Genomic DNA, 19340 nt, shown 5'->3' with positions numbered 1-19340 from the left:
ACCGGAATCAATGTCGGGACAGTTTACAGAGTCTTGTCGGACCCATAAAGGAGCTAACCGGAATCAATGTCGGGACAGTTTACAGAGTCTTGTCGGACCCATAAAGGAGCTAACCAGAATCAATGTCGAGACAGTTTACAGAGTCTTGTCGGACCCATGAAGGAGCTAACCAGAATCAATGTCGGGACAGTTTACAGAGTCTTGTCGGACCCCTAAAAAGTCGCACCCTCAAAAGGTGTGCCCAATCTTTCAAAAGGCGTGCCATCAAAAGGCGTGCCCAATCTATAAAAAGGCGTGCCATCAAAATGCGTGCCCAATCCATAAAAAGACGTGCCATCAAAAGGCGAGCCCAAGTCATAAAAAGATGTGCCGGACATGATGGCGAGGCACGTGAGTGCCTTGGCTGGCGCGCCCGTTTGTCGTCTGGCGTCAAGTGGCGCGCGATACGCGTGGCTGCCCCGTCTATTTAACCAAGGTTGATGCTGATGCTGAGGCTGAGGCAGACAAAAAACTTCTGAAAATCCTCTGAAAAAAACTCTTCCTTTACTGAGAGAGAAACTCTGTAATACTCTGTAACCAACCCGTCTCTGAAACACTCAGCAACATGGCCTCTTCTTCCCGTCCAGCTACCCAGAACATGGCCTCCTCTTCCCGTGGTCTGCTCACGCTCTTTCCAGAATTGAACGAGTCCACAAGAGAAATAACTGGTGCGGTGGCCAGTGAACCTCAACCAAACACCTCTGGTTTTGCTCCGTTGAACTTTCCAATGCGGTCGGTGGAGCAAAAAATGGCGGTGCAAACTGATATTGAGGCCAATCAGTATACTCTGAAGTCATGTGTGGAAACCATGACTGCGGTCACAAACCTGTCGCACCGGCTGCAGAGCAGGACAAATGAGGTGCAGCAATTAAACTCCTAGCTGGCTCTGCTCCAACGCATGTATAAGGATGCGTGAGCAGAGATAAGTGTGCTAAAGGCGGAAAATAAGGAGCTGAAGCGGAAGGCCACCGTGATGTTCCGTTTTGGAGGTCCGCCATATTCTGCAGTGGAGGAGCAGGGAGTAGTGATCATGCCCAGTGGAGTGGGAAATACGGAGGCAACACTGTCAAGGACCGCCCAGGACGGAGGCAAAAAGAAGAGACCGGCGGCAGAGTAGGTCGGTGGGTGGCCGTCGGCAGAGAAAAAAAAACAAATCTTTTGGTTTGTTGTGGTTGTTGTTGTTGTTGTTGTTGTTATTTTTTTTTTTTTTTTTTTTTTTTTGTGTGTGTAAAATGGTGATCGGAGTTGATTCCTGAAATGAATAAAATATGGGCTGGTTGTGCAAATTTGTAAAATGGTTGCAATGGGGTTTGGAATTTTTTTTTTTTTTTTTTTTTTTTTGGAATAAGAAGAATAATAATAATAAGAAGAAGAATAAAAAAATAGGCATCATGGAGTGGGCGGTGGGAAAAATAAGATTTAGAAAAAAAAAAAGAGGGAGGTGGTGGAATGATAGGTCAAAAAGTAGAATAAAAACAAAAGTGCACATGGGTTGGAAAAGGGAAGAAAAAAAAAATAAAGAAAGGTAAAGTGAGGGTTTTAAAAAAGAGTAAAAGGGATTGGGAAAGCAGATCACAAGTTTCAACTGGCTCTCAACTCTGCTAGCAACATCAGCATTCTTGCAAACAATGCTCAGGGCACCAACACGTTCCCCATAGAGCCCCATGTTCTTTGCATAGCTCTGAGCTACTAGGCATTCACCACCATCAGCAACAAACATGCGAACAGACTGTGCATCCGCGTCCAAACTTCCACTTGCAAAACCCTGATAAGCACTATCAAAGAAAGGTAACAAGCCCTTCGATCTCATCAACTTCCTGATCTGCTCCCACTGCTCAAGCGTTGGATCAACACCAGTTGGGTTATGAGCACATGCATGAAGAAGCACAATTGCTCCCGATGGAGCAGAACTGAGGTCATCTAACAAGCCTTGGAAATTGAGCCCACGTGTTGCTGGATCATAATAGCTATAAGTCTTCACTGATAACCCTCCTATAGTGAAAATTTTTGGGTGGTTTCCCCATGTTGGCTGGGGAATGTATATTGTGCGCTGGTGATAATGTTTTGCCAGAAACTCAGCTCCAACTCTCAATGAGCCAGTACCAGACAAGCACTGGACAGTAGTAACCCTGTTCTCTTGAATAGCAGGGCTGTCAGCACCAAATATGAGCTTAGCACTCAGTTTATTGAAATCTGCCAGTCCAACAATGGGAAGATATTCCTTAACACGGGAGCTGTCATTAACAAGGATCTGCTCTGCTTTTCTCACCACATTCAAAACAAGAGGTTTACCTTCCTCTGTTCTATAAGCACCAACACCCAAATTTAACTTTATTGGGCTGGGATCTTTATTATATGCAACAGTCACCCCGAGAATTGGATCTTCAGGAGCGCGAACAACGTGAGCGAACACAGAGTTGGCATCGAAGCCCGAAGTCGGAGAAGCAGAGATCGAATCCATTTCTGAGGAAGAGGAGGAAGAAGAGATGTCTCGGGTGGAGTCACCACAGAGAAAGAAATTAGTGACGATGAAGATGAGAAAACAAAGAAAGAAGAGTTTCTGGTATGTGTTTGTGATATGTGTTGAAAAACTCCCGCGAGCAGCGAAGGCAAGGTTGCCGGTCGGCTGCCCGCCGGAAAGAAAGGAGTATAGGCCTAAATCTTATAGCTCTGATACCATGTAAAAATTGATGTATATTATTGATTGATTTATATTGATGTCTATTACAATGATTCATGATTCCTATATACAGAAGAGGGTGAGTGTGTAGTAGGTAAAGAGTAGGTGAAGTGGAGGTGGTAGTGGTGTAGTGGGTTAGGTTTAGTGGAGTAGGTGAGGTGGTAGTGGTGTAGTGGGTTAGGTTTAGTGGAGTAGGTTTAAGTGGGTGAAGTAGGTGGAGAGTAGGTGGATTTTAACATGTCGTGTGATGTGTATGTGCTTCTTAAGCCTTGATAATCATAACTGATTACATTTTTGGTATCCCTTCGCCTTTGATCATCATTGCTTCCATGTTAGCTTCATCAATTCATAAAACATCATCAGTGAACTTGTTAAGTGTTTCGTGTTTAGGGGGGTATTTATATACTATCAAAAATTTTAATTTAATGTAAATACAAGTGTTTATGAGAGTAAACCCTAATTCTTGGGTCTCTCTCAATGGTGATGATGCAACGATCATTGTGACAAAGCTGAAATTCCTCTCTCTCTAAGCCAGATAATTGAAAATCCTAAGCCCGATAACCGGAAATCCTATCCTTAAACCCACCCCCACCTCCTGATTACCAAGTGCAAACTTGTTACCAACATTCTTCAACCACCCAACTAAGACTCCATTCAACAACCCACTACACTACTTTGGAACAACAGCATAGTCAAAAATTCCATCTATTTTCACCATAAATTCTTTGTTATATTTATATATAAAAAAAAAAATCCAAAGTTATGATCCATCTTCATGATTTGATTTAAAAATAAATTCCAAACATCAAAACATGAAAATAAATGATGTATGGTGTGTGTGTGTGTGTGTGTGTGACAGTGGGAAAGAGAGAGAGATAGGATCTGATTTGTGTATCATACAATGAGTAAATTCACTAAATAAGCAAGAGAAAAGAAGAAAATATATATGTTTTGTTAACAACTGTTCACCAACAACTCTGATAAGAAGCCAATGTTATCTCAAAATCCAAAGGGGTCATCATCCCAACAATTGTCATAAACCACGGGATGTTAGTGTAATTTACTCTAAATTTTAAGATTTATCAGAGCAAGTCAATTGAAATGTGGATTAAACTTACTCATTTGCTTCCCCCGATTTGGCAGGTGGACCCTCTAACCAAAGATCCTTGCAGTATTTTCAACCCAACAAAATAAAATAAAATAATCGCAAAAACACAGAACACAGAACACAACACAAAAAAAAACAAAAATCCTTTTTCATCTTGCAGAATATTGCTTGTAAAGCCTTCCAACGAAATCAACAGGAGATGACTACATAATCACTTTTGTGTTTTTTATCCATGGGTTCATAAATTTGAGACTCAACTAGAGAAAGCATGCAAATGATAAGAAAATACACAAGGACTTTGAGCAAAGCCAGGTTCATTAGTGTGTCAAAGCCCCATCTAAGACCCAAAAAGACTTTGGCCAATAAAGTTATTCTTCATAGCTCATTGGGGGCTGCTCAAAGTTCAAAGTTTATCCAGTTGATCGCAGCATAACATAATCAAAGTTCTAGCTCTCTGCCATCACACCTTAACAAGTTTGTATGCATTCTTTTCCCCATTCTTTGTTACTGACTTAGGCTTTAGCAAATTAAAAATTGATGCTAAACAAAAGTATGATGCATGAACACAAATTAATAAAATACAAAACCAAGTAATGAAAAAAGAACGCCCTGAATCATTAGATGACAGGATGGAACCCTCCGAGTAACACCTCAAATCTGGACAAGCAATGCATATTCAAACTTTTTCATATAATATAAGTCTTGTACTCTTGCAATAATTTCTTTCCATAAAACTAAAACTAAGTATGACATCAAACAAAAACATAAACCAAAATAACCTCCTTTCATACCGTTAACTCAGAAAAAAGAATATCATTTTGAGGGCACACGCCCAATCCTTTCCGTATCTCATCCTGTAAAATTCACAAACTAATAAAAATTAGAAGAGAATCCAAATCAACAACAAATTTGACAAAGAACCATGAAGATAACAATGATTATACAATTTGACCATCAAACTAAAAACAGGTTACGATGTGCAATTGCTGATGAGTATGGAAACAACACCACAGATATAGACACAATCCATAAAGGCAATCTCAAAACCCTCACTCCTTACAAGGAATTAAAAATTTTGTATCAACCAGAAAAGCAAGGGAAAGATAGGGGGTTTAAATCCACTGAATATGCCTAAACACAAAGAAACACGAACACTTCAAAGAAGGTAGCATGTCCGCGTCTGACATGTGTCAGATACCGACGCTCTTTGGACACTCTTCCAGACACTCTTCGAACACTTCCAGCACGTGCCAGACACATGCCCAAACATGACCTAATTTTTATTTTATATTTTTGGTAAATTTAGATGTGGGGGGCGCTTTGGACACTTTGGGGACACAAATGTACATCGGTTATGCATACATCAAAAACATTTTCAAGTTTAAACAAAATAGCAATTAGGACTACACTGAGGAAGTCAACACCACTCTCCCCTTAACATTTCCATTTATGATGATCATATCACTCTTCCTTAGGATTAAAACACACCCCTAGCATTTTCATTGGACCAGACAAAAATAAAAAGAAATCAACCAAAAGAGAAGAGAAGCAAATATTATGGAGAAACTCATGTGTAAGTGACAATATCCAAGCCTTATATGAAGCAAACCTGAAGACAGTATATAAGCCTTATATGATGTAAATCTCTCGAAAGATAAAGTTACCATGTCAGTTAAAATATTCTTCCCCAAAACCAAAGCATCCCCTGAAGTAGGAGAAAGAAGGCCAACAAGCATAGAAATTGTCGTGCTTTTACCAGCTCCATTGTGTCCTTCAGGAATAATACTTAAAATCAGTTCATGACAACAAAATGGAACAAAGTAAAATAGTTAGAGATATTAAGATTAAAGAATTAAGAACATAACATGCTAAAGATATGTACCAAATAAGAAGAAAAAAATCACATGCCATTAAATTCCTTGTTCTAGGTTCTAGCTACTATTGAATCTCTCACTTAATTTCTCTAAAACATTAAGCATAGCACTGCACAATATGGACAGTAATAGATCCAAAATTTATTCTTCTGGGAAGAAAGAAATGAGGTCAATCAATTGTGGTAGGGTATATAAATTTGATTACAAACAAAGGAAGACAGAGAGTTGTCAGAAGCACAAGAACACAGTTAACAAAATTTCACCTGCAAGTATTCATCAATAGAAACTCCTGACCCGCAAGCCATTCATCACTAAAAACTCCTAGGGTGGTTAATTTAATTCAGTACCAAACTTTATTCATCTCTCACCCCCCACCCTGCTACTTTCTTTTCCTCGTGTCAACACTCAATGTGGATAAAAGATTAAACTCAAAACAAGTGAAAATTCTAAGAAGATTGCAAGGGAATACTAAATATTTATACTCGTATCAAGTTTGCACAAAATGTTTTGGACCAAATCTAGAATTGAAATGTATTAGAGAAAAATTTCCCAAATCTGGGGTACAAGAACTTGGCTCTGAATATACAATCTCTAAAATGATCCAGAAAAACTAATTATTAGAGAGAGACCTAACCAACTATTTATAGCCATTGGTCAGCTTATACAAACAACAGAGCTGGAAAACTAACTATTTTAGCTACAAATTGTTAAAATCCACCTACTCTCCACCTACTTCACCCACTTAAACCTACTCCACTAAACCTAACCCACTACACCACTACCACCTCACCTACTCCACTAAACCTAACCCACTACACCACTACCACCTCACCTACTCCACTAAACCTAACCCACTACACCACTACCACCTCCACTTCACCTACTCCTTACCTACTACACACTCACCCTCTTCTATATATAGGAATCATGAATCATTGTAATAGAAATCAAAATATCAATCAATAATAATACATACAATTTATTCTCTCTCTTTCTCTATACATTATTTCTTACATGGTATCAGAGCTGGTTTAAAACCTAATATTTTCGCTTCCCCGGCGGGCGGCAACCTCACCTTAGCCGCCCGCCGGACCTCAACCTATTCCGCTGATAAAATCAACAAAGATTTGTGCAACTGTAGTCATGTGTGAGGCTGATGGAGAAGAATTCTTCACCTCATATGACGAGACAGTCTGGAACTGGAAACACTGCAACATTCTGCTCTGGAATTCTGCAGCAGCTAGATTATAGCTTGGTTGAGTGCCAAGCTTTGGTTCTTCCACCCACTCTTGAACTTGCCCAGCAAAGTGTGAAGGTTCATGCTTGTGTTGGAGGGACTAGTGTGCGCGAAGATCAGCGCATTCTCTCCAGTGGGGTTCATGTTGTTGTTGGTACTCCTGGTCGTGTGTTTGACATGTTGCGGAGACAATCACTTCGCCCTGTTTACATCAAAATGTTTGTCTTGGATGAAGCTGATGAAATGCTGTCACGAGGTTTTTAAAAATCAGATCTATGATATTTTCCAGTTGCTGCCACCCAAAATCCAGGTTGGGGTGTTCTCAGTTGCTGCCACCCAAAATCCAGGTTGGGGTGTTCTCTGCCACAATGCCACCAGAGGCTCTTGAAATCACCAGGAAATTCATGAATAAGCCTGGAAAGAGAAAAAGCTCATACTAGGATTTGCGAAGTGATTCGCTGCAGGAATTTTGGCTTTGGATGAAACCCTTACCATACTCCACTCATTCTCTCCAACTGTTCTAACTTTTTATTTTTATTATTATTATTATTATATCAAATAATCAATGCACTCATGTTCCCCACTAACAGTGTCCACTTTTGACCCAAACCATTTTCAATCCATTATTTCTCCTTCACCTTTTGCACCCCACTCACCGACTCTCTCTCCACTTTATCACATGGGTTTGTCCCTCTCTTTCCTCCATTTGATTTCAAAAATCACTTATTTTTATTTATTTTTTCCAAGTCACTTTTCCTCTTTTTTAAATACCCCACTTTATTTTGAAACAATCGCACTGATTTTTTCATATAATCCATCTATAAATATTTTTATCTATTTTCTTTCTCCCTTGTTTTCTTTCATTTTATTTTTATTTTTTCAACAAAACACTCCCAAAACAAAAACAAAAACAAAAAAAAAAAAAAAAAAAAAACAACATTTTACAAACTTGTCATTTCTTCATGCCGGGGATCAACCCCGATCAGCATTTTACACCATAAAAATAAAAATAAAAAATAAAATAAAATAAAAATAAAAAAAACACAAAACAAAACAAAACACAACCAACACAAATCGGAACAGTGGGATTTTTCTTCTCGCCTATTCCGCCGGTCTTTTCTTCTTACCACCGTCTTGGGCGGCCCTTGCCGGTGTTGCCTCCGTGTTTCCCACTCCACTGGGCATGATCACTACTCCCTGCTCCTCTACTGCAGCATATGGCGGCCCTCCAAATCGGAACATAAAACTGGCCTTCCGCTTCAGCTCCTTGTTTTCCGCCTTTAGCACACTTATCTCTGCTCGCGCATCCTTATACATGCGTTGGAGCAGAGCCAGCTGGGAGTTTAATTGCTGCACCTCATTTGTCCTACTCTGCAGCCGATGCGACAAGTTTGTGACCGCCGTCATGGACTCCACACATGCCTTCAAAGTATACTGATTAGCCTCCACATCCGTTTGCACTGCCATTTTTTGCTCCACCGACCGCATCGGAAAGTTCAACGGAGCAAACTCCGGGGCGCTTGGTTGAGGTTCCAGTGCCACCGCACCAGTTTTCTCTCTTGTTGACTCATTGAGGTCTGGAAAGAGAGTGAGCAGACTCCGGGAAGACGAGGCCATTTTCTGGGCAACAGAGTGTTACAGAATATCTCTCGCAACAGAGTGTTACAGACTCTCTCTCTCAGCACAACGAAAAGTTTTTTCAGAGGATTTTCAGAAGTTTTTTGTCTGCCTCAGCCTCTGCCTCAACCTTGGTTTAAATAGCCAGGGCCGATCCGCGCCTCGCGCGCCACTTGCCGACAGACGACAAACGGGCGCGCCAACCAAGGCACTCACGTGCCTCGCCATCATGTCCGGCACACCTTTTGATGAATTGGGCACGCCTTTTGATGGCACGCCTTTTTATGGATTGGGCACGCCTTTTGATGGCACGCCTTTTGAAAGATTGGGCACACCTTTTGAGGGTGCGACTTTTTAGGGGTCCGACAAGACTCTGTAAACTGTCCCGACATTGATTCCGGTTAGTTTCTACAAGGGTCCGACAAGACTCTGTAAACTGTCCCGACATTGATTCCGGTTAGCTCCTTTATGGGTCCAACAAGACTCTGTAAACTGTCCCGACATAGATTCCGGTTAGCTTCTACAAGGGTCCGACAAGACTCTGTAAACTGTCCCGACATTGATTCCGGTTAGTTTCTACAAGGGTCCAGCAAGACTCCGTAAACTGTCACAACAACTGTCACCACATTGTCTGCTACAACGGTCCGACATGACCCCATAAACTGTCTTCTACAACGGTCCGACATGACCCCATAAACTGTCTTCTACATCGGTCTGACACCACCATACAGTGTCCTCTACCACGTTATGACACCCCCATACAGTGTCATCTACAACGTTATGACACCACCATACTGTGTCCTCTACAACGTTATGACACCACCATACAGTGTCTTCCCCAATGGTCTGACACGACCATACAGTGTCACCTATCCTCTTTTATTTTTATGTATTTTCTTGTTTTGTTACTCTCTCCAAACTCAAGTTGGTTAGTTCCTATCCCCCTTGAGTTTGCGGGGGGCTGTTAAAATCCACCTACTCTCCACCTACTTCACCCACTTAAACCTACTCCACTAAACCTAACCCACTACACCACTACCACCTCACCTACTCTACTAAACCTAACCCACTACACCACTACCACCTCACCTACTCCACTAAACCTAACCCACTACACCACTACCACCTCCACTTCACCTACTCCTTACCTACTACACACTCACCCTCTTCTATATATAGGAATCATGAATCATTGTAATAGAAATCAAAATATCAATCAATAATAATACATACAATTTATTCTCTCTCTTTCTCTATACATTATTTCTTACACAAATTGACTTACAACAAAGTGTTTTGAGTTGGAAACAATAGCAACTCAGACATAATAGCAAATGAATATCTTCAAGAATTTTCAAATTCAACCAAAATAATAAAAAATAACATATAAAATTTGTGTTTCTACTGATTATGTAATCCATAAAATTAAAGTAGGTTGGCTCAAGTGGAGGAGTGCATCCGACATATTATGTGATCGACCAATACCAACAAAATTGAAAGGAAAAATTTATAGAACAACTATAACGCAAGCAATGTTTTATGAGACAAAATGTTGGGCAATTAAGTAACAACATGTTCATAAAATAAATGTGGTTGAGATGAGAATGCTTAGATGGATGTGTGGTAAAACTAGGAAAGATAGAATTAGAAATGAATATATTATGCATGAAATAGTACAAGTAACACCAATGAGAATAATTTGAGAGATAATAGACTAAGATAGTTTGGTTATGTACAATGAAGATCTATAGATGCAATGGATAGAGAAGAGTGATATGATCACCACAAATGGAAATGTTAGGGGGAGGGGAATACCTAAACTGAAATGGGATGCAATGATTAAAAAACAGATGAACTTATTTAATTTAACTGAGGATATAGCCCTTAACAGAGTAGAATGGAGAAAAAGTATTAATGTAGCCTACCCCACTCAAGTGGGACACAAGACCTAGTCTGGTTTGGTTACTGAAATGGTTTGGTATGCAAGTAAAACAAATATGGTAAAATATTATCTACTAGATGAGATAACTCATATTTACATAGATTCTTCTTTTACAATACTTAGTTCTTTTTGTCAAGAGAATCCCAAACATTATTAATTACTTATGGAGTCATGCAACTGATTCTATGCATAACTAATTATATCTCAAAGAAATCACAAATGTTAAAGGACCAACTAAACGATTGAAGACTTGGCTATTACCAATTACCAGCAATAAGAGTACGCTCCAATATCTAGATACTAGGAAATTAGGTCAAGATTACAACAACAAAAGGCAAACACACACATGCAAATACTAAATACAGCAAAAAATGTGTTTTTTTTTCAAGCAACGAGGGGATAAAATGAACAACCTACCTAGAAGTGCAAGAATCTGATTTTCATATAAGGTGAGCTGTAAGGACTTAACAGCGCAACACGTTCCCTTCTTAGTGGTATACACCTTGCGCAGATTCCTCATCTGGATACATCTACAAATGCAATAATACATGTAAAGAGAAAAAAAAAAAAAATACATGTACAGATATTGACACAAAAATTTTAGGACATCCTACCTGCCATCAAGCTCTTGTTGCTTCATTTCCAAGCTTATAGCTTCCACAACACATTCAGAAAAACTGGCCTTTCCAATGGAAACATCAGAGCTGCAAGCAGAATATTTGATGGAACTTTTCTTTCTCCTAAAGCACTTTTGAAATATAAAATTCCACGGGTGACGCACTCCACTTTCATTAGGAAGAACCTAGTTAAGTGAGCAATTTTCTAAAAATGTCATGGACAAGGTACAGCCAAAATAGAAAACTAAACATTAAGGGCCAACAAATGAAATCTGAAGTGCATTTCAGTAAGATGGAGACTACAAATGCCTATTAATATGCCAAAGCAGAAGCTCATAAGTAGTCACTCGAAAAATGTGAACTACCAGAGAATTTTGTCAGACAAAAGGTGCTATATGAAGAAACAAAACATCTGCTCCCATTTAGCAACTCAATAAGATTTCTACAAACATCTATTTGACCAAGGAATTCGATTTAAATTACAAAACTTATAAACTGTAATGAACACAAGACTTAGTAGACTTTTTGTTATGCACCTAAAAAAGCATAAAAATGAAAGAAATTCTACAATTCAAAGAGCAAAGTTTTGAAGATATACCTTATCAAGGTAAAGACCAATTGCACAGTACAAAAGCGTGTCAAGGAACATCATCAGGAGACAGACCAAAAAATTCACTCCAGATGATGGCTGCAGAATCAGTGCCTTGCAATTTTAGAAACACTAGTACACTACAAATAAGTTTCACAGAAACACAATCCCTCTATACATAGCATACCTGCCATATGTTGCTCCAGCGAAGTCCAACATGAGCGCGTTCATAATCAGCAAAGTTAACTGTCCCTAAAGCAAAGGCTGTTGGTGAAAGCAAAGAAGCAATGACCTTTAATATCCTGCAAGCATACAATTTAGAATAGGCAGCCTGCATCTCAGAAAACAAGATGAAAGGTGGGTAATGGATTCACCATAAAGTTGAAAAGGCATAAACACTCACATAGAGCTGGACTGGTCATTGACAGTGTAGTAAGGGTAGAAGGCCCCAAGAAAAGAAAGGGTACCAACTGCCACTGCTGTTTTAGCCCGAGTGAAGAATGTAGATATCAAAAATGACAGCATTATTGCACTGAGGCCAAATAGAAAAAAGTACACGAAAACCACTGACTTATCACTGTACTCGAAAAGGGTACCAATTGTGCAAAGGGTGATGATCACAGAAGAAATTGCAAACTGCATAGAAAATTAAAGCATGAAACAAAAATCACAACCTTATGAAAATACTTTGATGCCAAACAACATATGTAAAGGAATGCTCAATATGCAAACAACATGCACAAAGGGATGCAAAAAATACATTAACCACTTTCAGATGGGTCGTCTTGTGGGTCAAGTTATTTAATTGGTTTTTGTTTATGTTTCATAGTTGGTCTTAGGCGTGTTTTGGAAGTCAAATTCAGTAGTTTCCTATTTTGGAATCCTTGGTTAAGGAAGGCCCTAAAATCTATATAAAGTCATGTAATGCTTCTAATTCAATAGAGTTGACATTTTAGAGAATTTCAAGAGTTTTGAAACTTTCTTACGGATTGTGTGACGTAATCAAACCCTAGGTGTGATGCCTACAGGATTCTAGAAGTGATTCTATAACTATCTTCTTCTTCTCCTCCTTTCTTCCTTTCTTACAATTTCAGCACTTGAACAGCCAAAACACTGTTCACGGATACTGTTCACACACCCAGAACAGCCCCAATAATCAATCTTCCTTCTTATTACATTAAGCCCTAACCTTAATTTTTCCATACACGTGTAGAAGCCCTAAATTTCCCATTACATTTCAGCTTGAAACCACAATAAAAACCCATAGAGGTTTGCCTAGTTGTTAACTTCAAAGCCTATGATTAGTCGTGGTGCACGCAAGCTGGCCCATACACCCAGTTATCAAAAGGAAAAAAAATCTCGCAGGGCTGTCCTGCAACAGAGACTTTGTTCATCGCATTGTAAATTTGCCCACTCTAAGCACTGTACAAACTTATTACATAACCAACATAGTAATTTATCAACAAAAAACAAAAAACATAACCAACATAGTAAATTGGGATGTTAGAATTCTTCTAGCCTAGTCAATCAAAGGTAATGAGTATTTACAATTAGAGAAGGACATTACTTCTTTGCAAGTAAATAAATTAAACTCCAAAATAGAAATAGTATAATCTTGCCTCCACGAACCAATTTGGGTTTATTAGACAGCCTAAAACTTTTAAATATATATATTATTCAAAATATCAAATATTTTAGAGTCTTTGACTCATACAAAGAACAGAATTCAATAGTACTAATCAATTCGAACTGCAGAATTTATACCTGCAAAGCATAAGTGATAAACCAAGAAAGATAGAATATCCCATCTTTTAGACCCATCATGTAGAGACCTTCTTTTATCTTCTGTTCCTGAAGGATTAAAAATCAAAAAATGTGTTCAGTGCAGATGTTTCGGCAACCAACTACGCCATGTTGAGACCTTGAACACAAAAAAGTACATCATCTACAAAAATTATTGAAGTATATTATGAGTCCATGATTTATTCATGTATAATACTCATTTCCGAACCTTCTCAAACACAGAATAGCTGATCAGGCGAGACACTGGATAGAGAAATCCCAATAGGTACCTGCTCATTCAAATCCCAGGTCAATCAAAATAGGTACCTGCTGATCAGGCGAGACACTGGATATATATTTGACAGGCTTCTAGATAGATATAATCTAGAAAACAGAAGGAATATAACAAGATACTTACAGCACTCCCATGACTTTCTTAATGATGGACTGAAACTCATCATCAGTATATTCACGGGTTGGAAAGGGAGCCAGCCTTATGTTTGAAGGGCTGAATTGTGTCCATGGTATCTCAAGCAGGGAAGGTGTGCCAAATGAATCCCAAGAAGATGACCCAGTGTCCTCAGTGTCTAACACAGTTGCAGTTTTCTGGGAAGCATATATTATGAAAGAATCCATAACTTGTTGAAGCTGCAACAAGGAATAATAATAATGATTCTAAGTAACAGAAGGAAAATCCTTGTAATAAATATGCACAGAAGTAAGAAACAAAAGAACTTCCTAGGTACAATTTGTGAAAGTCGAGTAATCAAAGATAAAGATTCAAAGCTTCCAGGCAGTATAATTTTCTATTCAGTACAAAAGTAACACCATTTTGAAGTGGTTTCCTATAATTGATAGCTTGCCAAGTCTTTCACGACCTTGCAAACAAGAACAAAAGGTTTCTGTGAGTGATTAATATCCATCAAATAATTGTGAATTATATATAAAGATTAGTAATACAAGAAAGTCAATTTTTAGAAATGACAATCTCATAACTGAGTTACTTAAAAAGTGAAAGCAAACAGCAGCCAATACATGTGAAACCTAAAAAGCATTAATTCATGAAGAAACGCCCCCCCCCCCCCCCCCCAAAAAAAAAAAAAAAAAAAAAAAAACTTAAGCAAATAGTGAAAAGAGAAAATTGAGATCATACGGTCAAAAATCCACTGAAGCCGTACTGCATAATTGATATAGTATCAACACCCAATTCCAGGTCATTGAGGTAAGGACCATCTATGTCCATGATAGATTTAACATCAGGAAATCCAGAGAAAGCCCATGTGTGGTTGAGGCGGATGCTATAATCAAATAATTCGGGACCTTGATCATGAAAAATGATTGCTCCTTTAATTTTGGGGTTTGGACAGTTCCTATACATCAAGAAAAAGAAACTTTAACATCCTTATGTGCTGATGGTGCAGAATCAATAATGTGAGTTCACTGATAAGCATTCAGAAGATACAAATAGAGCAATCAGGGAATAGGAAAAAAGAATTTAACATCTTTCTATGCTAATGACCCAGAAATAATGATGTGAGTTCTATGGTTATGGGAAGATACAAAATGCAGGCATGCATAATTTTAAAATTTGTTGCTCAAACAGATAAAAACATACATGACAAGCATATTGTAGAGACAATAATTGCATGCTGTACATAGTAATCACACAGCATTCCGAACCATACGAAAATCAAGCATGCAATTTATAAAAGGTAATACTCAGTGCACAAGACTTCCGCTTACAGCAGGGTCTAGAAAAGGTAATCAGTAGGCAGCCTTCCCCTCACTTTTTTGTGGAAAGGCTGATTCCCAAAACTATAAACCGCACCACAAAAAATTGGGGTGGATAGCACTTGCCATTGCGCCTAGTCACAACCTCTAGCATTCATTGCTTGTCTTAAGTTACATGTTGGAAGCCTAGTAAGAGTCAAGAATTTCAAACCAGCATTTAAAAAGCAATTAAAATGATGAAACCATCATCTCTATTGAAAACATGATTTCCTCACAATCGCTCCATGTCAAGTTTATGCACATCATATTTTTAACACAATACCAAAAAAAGAATGCTATAATAAAAATTAATGAGAAGGAAATGTCTCACTCGACTTCATTGCAGACACCATAAAGGTCTGAGCGTATATAGGTTTCAAACTCTAATTCATCTTTGTAAACTCTACTAACCAGCTGCAAAAATGAAAACTAGAGTGATCACAGTGGAAAAAAACAAACAGTTTCTTTTGATCAGAAAGTATATACATCGTAGAGATCATTCACACACAAGTCTTACTAAATAACACACTAAATTATTTTAAGAAAATGAAAGACAGAAATAAAGTGCGAACCTTCAGTAGAGGGAATTTTATTGACAATATATTGATCATCATGCTTGTTTCATTTGTATCCGGTGCAAAAGCTAAATACTCGCCCTCAGCCAACAATGATTCCAAAACTTGATTGAAAGTAGGGGATATATCACCTTTTCCCACTTCAACAAACATCTCTTTTCGAATGTATCTGTGCACAAATTTAATATTTTAATAAAACCAGTTTAGTCACTTCCCACGTATCCATGAAAGAAGCAAATCTACATTTTAAATTAAATAAAGTTAAACTGTTCCCCAACACCTTAAACTTTCAGAGTAACTAACTTTCAAACAGCATCAGACCATGAAGGTCTTAAGTTCATAGTGGCCAAGTTCTTCGTGGCACGTCTTTTGTAGAAATAACACATTCACATTCAAAAATGTGGCTACATGTGACAGGCATGTTTTAGTAAACAAGTTAAATCTCACCACAACAGTGTAACCTTTAGTAGTAACTGATTGCTGATATCACATTACTCTCTTTTTTTTCCTTTTCCTTCACCCCAGTCCTCAATTTGCCTTTTCCATCACCTCCAAACCTTAATTTGGTTGCATAGGAAATGCTAGAAAAAATATAAAATAAAAAGTTTATTTTTGCATATTTTTCAATTAAACCCTCCACTCAGCCAAGCCAAAGGCAACCTATTGCTTAACAAATTCATTTTCTTTCCTTCCCTCCATCTTCATAGAAACCTATTGCCTAAGAAGTTGAAGAAAAATTATAAATAGTGTAAACACTTCATTAAGGTCAAAGAAGGCGTACGGTTGGGCTGGATGGATTCGTGTATCAACTTGAGTCCTTACAGCTATTAGCATCAACATCACAACAGTAGGAAGCAAAATCTGCCAACATAAAATGCACTGTTAGCATTCTATACAGAGAATATCCAATGCAACAGCACCAAATACACCAATTTGGTAGCAGAGCATCTCAAAAAAGAGGTAATTCAACTTCATTGTAACATGAGTAATTTCATGATTACATGGGTAATTCATAATATTTATTTCACATTTAACTTCCATATTTCAAGCTTGTCGATGTCACGTGCCTTCTGCCAACATAAAATGCACTGTTAGCATTCTATACAGAGAGTATCCAATGCAACAGCACCAAATAGGCCAATTTGGTAGCAGAGCATCTCAAAAAAAAGGTCATTCAACTTCATGGTAAAATGGGTTATTCATGATTGATGGGTAATTTGTAAATTTTTTTTTTTTTTTTATGTATTTAATTTCCATATATCAAGTTTGTTGATATCACATGCCTTCTGCCAACATATAATGCACTGTTAGCATTCAATACAGAGAATATACAATGCAACAGCACCAAATAAACCAATTTGGTAGCAAAGCATCTCAAAAGAGAGGCCATTCAACTTCACGGTAACATGGGTTATTTCACAATTGAATGGGTAATTCTTAATATTTAATTTAATTTCCACATTTCAAGCTTGCCCATGTCATGTGCCTTATTGAAAAATGAATTAAAAAGCTTCACCAAAAGAACTCTGCACTCAGAATGGCTTCTCACTCACAGCTCAAAAAACAATAATAAAAAGAAGTCATCAATAAACCCATCATACAAACCAAACAACACCACCACACCACTCCTTGATGGTCAGGTCAACTATCAAAAACGAGAAATGTAAAATAATTTTTTTTCTAATAAAAATACCAATTCAATCAAATTAGTCCCCGAGTTTACATGATATCCTCACACAACGATCAGAAAATAGAATTATACGACAAATAAGCAAAATTCAAAAAAAAAATGATATTTATACATATATAGATCGTGATCAAGTAAAAATACGAACCTCAGCACAAGTAACGCAAGGATGACGAATCTTGATGAGCCAGTTCTTGCGAAGCATGACTTTCAACTGTCGCTGTGAAGTTCCCATCTTGATCCTTCCTCTGATCGAACCCTAAAGACTCTCAGAAACACCGAAACAGAGAAGAGAGGTGAGTGGGCGTAATTTAGAGAGAGAAATTAGGGTAGAGAGAGAGAAAGGGAGAGTGAAGAAGAAGAAGACAGCCGTGGAATGACGGAGGAGGAGGTGGCAAAAGGGGAAGCATAGTCACTTTTTTGGGTGAAACCAATGAAATCGCTTTGCCAAAAGTGCTCTCAGCGTTCCTCTTCTCTTCTCTCGTAATTCAATGAAACTGCCAAAGTAATCGTTTGGCACCTGGGGTAGGGTGAATTGGACTAAAACAATAGTCTTAGAATAAAAATTATTATATTTAAATTATAATTATTTTATAAAAATAAAAAAAATAAAATCCTATTCAAAATCAGATTATTTTAATTTTTACAATAATGATTTAAATCACTAAAAAATATATCACTAATAGTACTAATATATTGAGAATGACAAAAAAAATAATAAAAAAATAAAAGCAAGGTATAGAAAGTGGGCGGGACCCGCTGCCACATACTCCCTCTAGTGATCCTTTTTAGTGCTCTCAAATATTTTTTTTTTAATTTTAACCTAAAATAACTAAATGAAATAATTTAAATAAATATATTTTTTGATTTTTTATATAAAAATATAAAAAAAAAATTAATATATCCCAAAAACTAAACTAAAATATTATTATCATCATTATAGCGTCGGGTTCCCGCTACGGTATTTGTTCCGCCCTTTTTCTTTTATTTTTATTTTTATTTTATTGACTTGTTTGCCTTGACGGCTGATTTTGCAAATATTTTTCAACAAATTTTTTTCGAGAGCATTAATTTAGACGTCTCATTCCAATGTAAATTATATAAATAGTCGAAATATAAATTTGTTTGTATTATTTGTTAAGGGATAAATTTATATTTTCTCTTAATATTAAAATTACTAAATGTAATATTTTAAAAAAAATTCTTAGTATATTTTTTTTCTAAATGTAACACTCCGTCATAACACACTAAAAAAATTTTATTGTATTTTTCTCAAACGTAATACTCTAATTAATGTAACATATAAAAACTCTTTAATGAGTTTTTTTTCAAGTGTAACACTAATACTCCAATGTAACATATAAAAAAAATTCTTAGTATATTTTTTTCAAACGTAACAACATAACATTTTCAAAAAAAATCATTTATGTATTTTTCTCAAATGTAACATTTCAATCAATATAACACACAAAAATTTCTTAATGTATTTTTTCAAACATAACATTTTAATATAACACTGAAAAACTTTTTAATGAACTTTTTTCAAATGTAACAACTTAACATTTTAAAAAAATTCTTTAATATATTTTTTTCCAAACGTAAAATTTCAATTAATGTAACACATAAAAACTCGGTATTTTTTCTGAACGTAGCACTCTAATATAACATTTTAATGTAACACTAGAAAATCACATTAACAAAAAATAGATTTTCATGTTCGACAATCAATACTTCAACCACTGATGCCCCCTACCTCACCTTTTCATTCTCATCCAAAAAATAATCAAAAAATTGAAAAAATTAATCTCAAAGAATATTCACTT

General features: G+C 37.1%; 1 protein-coding gene and 1 pseudogene across 8 annotated transcripts in view; both read right to left on the bottom strand.

Annotated features, from left to right (window-relative positions):
* The window catches only part of ABCA1 (ATP-binding cassette A1), a 54297-nt gene extending 36234 nt beyond the window's left edge, over positions 1-18063 (bottom strand). For 6 of the 7 annotated variants that reach the window (XR_014341619.1, XR_014341620.1, XM_028258265.2 and 3 more), the window contains exons 1-15: positions 17666-18063; positions 16612-16691; positions 15828-15999; positions 15587-15669; positions 14639-14855; positions 13904-14133; positions 13715-13775; positions 13468-13554; positions 12107-12339; positions 11891-12005; positions 11713-11802; positions 11112-11299; positions 10915-11027; positions 5492-5598; positions 4619-4681 (exon numbers count right to left, since the gene is read on the bottom strand). Coding sequence is in view for 5 of the 7 variants with exons in the window: in XM_028258265.2 (XP_028114066.2) it covers positions 4619-4681; positions 5492-5598; positions 10915-11027; positions 11112-11299; positions 11713-11802; positions 11891-12005; positions 12107-12339; positions 13468-13554; positions 13715-13775; positions 13904-14133; positions 14639-14855; positions 15587-15669; positions 15828-15999; positions 16612-16691; positions 17666-17752 (1926 nt within the window). In the remaining 2 variants the exon portion in view is untranslated. The remainder of the gene's footprint in view (positions 1-4618; positions 4682-5491; positions 5599-10914; positions 11028-11111; positions 11300-11712; positions 11803-11890; positions 12006-12106; positions 12340-13467; positions 13555-13714; positions 13776-13903; positions 14134-14638; positions 14856-15586; positions 15670-15827; positions 16000-16611; positions 16692-17665) is intronic. The other variant, XM_082890848.1, reaches the window with a different exon arrangement.
* On the bottom strand, positions 1064-2930 carry LOC114282285 (aspartate aminotransferase, cytoplasmic pseudogene; annotated as a pseudogene). The gene has a single exon (XR_014341621.1). The product of XR_014341621.1 is annotated as an aspartate aminotransferase, cytoplasmic pseudogene (transcript).
* Positions 18064-19340: the final 1277 nt, after the last annotated feature.

Source organism: Camellia sinensis, chromosome 10, assembly GCF_055761805.1.
Source record: "Camellia sinensis isolate YWXY chromosome 10, ASM5576180v1, whole genome shotgun sequence".
In the NCBI taxonomy this organism is placed as follows: domain Eukaryota; kingdom Viridiplantae; phylum Streptophyta; class Magnoliopsida; order Ericales; family Theaceae; genus Camellia; species Camellia sinensis.
This window is presented reverse-complemented; position numbering and strand designations above follow the sequence as displayed.